The sequence below is a fragment of the Etheostoma spectabile genome, chromosome 15, assembly GCF_008692095.1.
Source record: "Etheostoma spectabile isolate EspeVRDwgs_2016 chromosome 15, UIUC_Espe_1.0, whole genome shotgun sequence".
NCBI lineage: Eukaryota > Metazoa > Chordata > Actinopteri > Perciformes > Percidae > Etheostoma > Etheostoma spectabile.
In genome coordinates, this window is record NC_045747.1 from 35081010 (window position 1) to 35084205 (window position 3196).

The 3196-nt window shown below is 37.5% G+C and overlaps 1 protein-coding gene and 1 long non-coding RNA gene across 7 annotated transcripts in view; one reads left to right on the forward strand and one right to left on the reverse strand.

Annotated features, from left to right (window-relative positions):
• Positions 1–3196, forward strand: part of LOC116703091 (serine/threonine-protein kinase BRSK2) — a 39343-nt gene that overhangs the window by 11511 nt on the left and 24636 nt on the right. For all 6 annotated transcript variants that reach the window (XM_032537686.1, XM_032537689.1, XM_032537691.1 and 3 more), the window contains exon 5: positions 2328–2444. In XM_032537686.1, coding sequence (XP_032393577.1) covers positions 2328–2444 — 117 coding nt within the window. The remainder of the gene's footprint in view (positions 1–2327; positions 2445–3196) is intronic.
• LOC116703092 (uncharacterized) overlaps positions 1–3196 on the reverse strand; it is a 14339-nt gene that overhangs the window by 1281 nt on the left and 9862 nt on the right. The window lies entirely within an intron of this gene.

The window sequence follows — 3196 nt, forward strand, 5'->3', positions numbered from 1 at the left end:
GTCGTATACCTTCCACCACCGCCATGCCGAAAAGAACTCTTCTTTGAGGTTCAGAAATGGTGAGAATGGTGGGAGGTATCGCACGAGAAATGGTGGGTGGTCAGTAAACCAGTTTTGTACAGCGGCTGCACGATGAACGCTCACGTTGTCCCATACCTACAAAGTCCGGTCCTGATGGTCTGCACATCATATGCTCTGGTAGTGTGAGATGTTGTGAAGTCTGTCCAGAAATGTGAGAATATGTGCTGTGTTGTATGGTCACAGGTTGCATGACGGTGGAGGCAACATGCATACTGGAGATGGCAGAGCACACTGTGATGTTCCCGCCACGTTGGCCAGAAAATCTATGATGGCTCGTGGGCCAATGACGTTTCTCCCCTCTTTCTGCTCTTTGCTAGGTTGAACAACAGCTCATCTATAAAGATACACTCATGTGGATTGCATGTGCATCCATTTCAGTACTCCTGAAAACACATACAAATCTGTCAATATGGTGTTATCCAGTATACAGGGAAACAATGTTCCTCCACCATGGTGTCGTCTCTCAGTCCTTTAGAAAAAACAAATAAAGATATATAGGGCTTGGACAATGCAGCCTAAATATTATTCTTTTCATAGTGCTAACATCCTGATTGGAGTGTTTACAATTAACCAAGGGTGTGTTGGCAAGGTGGCACATGTAATAGTCATTTAGCTCAGTAGTGTCATTTTAAATGGCAGTGTTTTGAATGGCAAATATGTGACTTATGTCAGATGTGGTTTTATGCAGGAAACTGTGTTAGTGCATTTAAAAAGTGCCATTTTGAAATGCAAAATGTGTGTAAAGCAGAAAATGTGTTTAGACTTTCTGAGACTTGAGAGGAAGTTTTGCTCTCTGTGTGTCAGTTTAAATAATTGTGCTGTGCATGTCATTTTAGTGTGTTAGCAATTGGAAAAAACTGTAGGCAGCATCTTGCTGCACAGTTGGGTCTTCCATTGTTGTTGTAAAAAAAAGTGCTCACCTGTGTTTTTTTCATAGTGCCTGATTGAAGTGGTAACAATTAACCATTGAGGTGTTTGGCCAGATTTGGCCAATCAGCTCATGTAGTGTCATTTTTAATGGCAGTGTTTTGAAATGGAAAACCTGACTTTATGTCAGATTGTTGTGTGTTATGCAGAGAACCGTGTTCAGTACTTTCAAAAAGTGCTACTTTGAATTGCAAAATATGTGTAAACTAGAAAATGTGTTTAGACTTTTGGAGACATGAGAAGAGGTTTTGCTCTCTGTGCGTCAGTTTACATAATTGTGCTATGCATGCCATTTTAGTGTGTTAGCAATTGGAGAAAAAAAACTGTACGGGACTTGTTTGAGCAGCCTTACAATAAGGAATTACAATATATAATTTACTTATATAATAGTGTGTATATTTTATGAATCAGCTTGTCACACAATAACAAGCCCATGTCGTGGGAAATCTGACTGATGTGTTCTCTTTATTGACCCTCATACTGTATAGACATAGGCGTTTGTATGATGGCAAGAATTCTTTACCCTCCGAATAATCATTTGTAAATCAATTACTCATACCAATTTGAATTATTGAAGACATTTTGGTTTTTCTCGCACGCCTCCAAAGTTGAACGAAAAATCCCAAAAGTGACAGTGAGTGTAGTAATAAGGGTCTGCATCAATGTGGCCCACTTTACTTTCTTTTTGTCTGCTTTGGATTCTTTGTTCACTAAGGAAGCATGTGATGAAAAACGTTTTTTTTCTTCAGTTTAATCACTTCGTCAGGGTGAAGTTTTCCTTCAAAAAAAAACGTTTGGTGGAAACGGTTTGGTTTGATCATAAAACATTCGGATAACCATCCACATGAGAATCCTGTTAACTGTAATAGTGTAACTAATAGTATAACTGAAACCACGTGAGTTTCCACTGTGCACTCTGCGTTTGGATGGAGAAATATTGCATACAGTTTGTACGACCACTCAGATAACTTCTTTCTTGACAGTTTTACTTTCCTGTATCTTTACTTTGTTCTATACTAGTATTTATTGCTTAATTACTTAATATATTATTTTGCTGGTCTAATTTTCTCTCAGTATTATATCACGGTTGTGTATATTGTGCAGCAAAGAGCTTAATCATCCATAAAAAACAAACAGCAAAACTTTCCTGAAAAGCAGACACTACACTGCAGATCACTGTGCTTCAATAAACCGTAGACCTCCCTTTTGGTATAAATGTTTACATGTTATGTGGAAGTCCACCAAGGTAAGCTTTAGTTGCTGTTTATGGTCTGGAAAAATACTTCCATTGAGTATGTATGTGTGTCTGTTTGTCACAGCCACAGAGACCTGAAGCCAGAGAATCTTCTCCTGGATGAGAAGAATAACATCAGGATAGCAGACTTTGGCATGGCGTCGCTTCAAGTCGGGGACAGCCTGCTGGAAACCAGTTGTGGGTGAGTTCTGGGCAGTAGTGGAAGCCCTAAATGTGTTACAAGCAAAAGTCCTGCATTGAAAATGTTACCTAAGTAAAAATATGTAAGCATCATTAGAAAAATGTACTTAAAGTATTAAAAGTAAAAGTACTCAATGCAGAAAAATCCTCAAATTTTAGAAACTGGAAACGGTCAAAACTGTTACGTGTTTAATCGCCTGAACATATCAGCTGTACTTGTTGGCCATTATATTGTTGGGTGGTTTATTTTATAATGAAAAAATGCAAAAATCCTAATTTGCAAAGTAACACTACAGCTACCAGATGAATGTAATAGAAATAGAGTATTTCTCTCTGAAATGTAACGGTGTATAGGTAGAAAGTGGCATGAACAGTACCTCAAATTTGCACTAAAGTACAGTACTTGAGTGAATGTACTTACATGTTACATTCCACCACTGGTTCTGGGTTATATAGGTTAAGATTAGCCTGTATTTATATATGTGACTTCATACCATCTTTAATTGTTTATTTATATTACCACACTGTATTGTAATTTAAGTACAAATATAATATGTAAAGTATGTTCCTTAAATGTTACACATGTCATTTTGTACAACTCTATTAGATGGCTGTGTTAATCTTACAATAGCATCAGATGAAAAATAAGAATCCCCCTCCCTCGGGAACTCCCTACCTATACACGTCAGTGGCTGTACACATTCAAATCTCTCATCAATTCAATTCAATTTTAATTATAGTATCAAATCATAA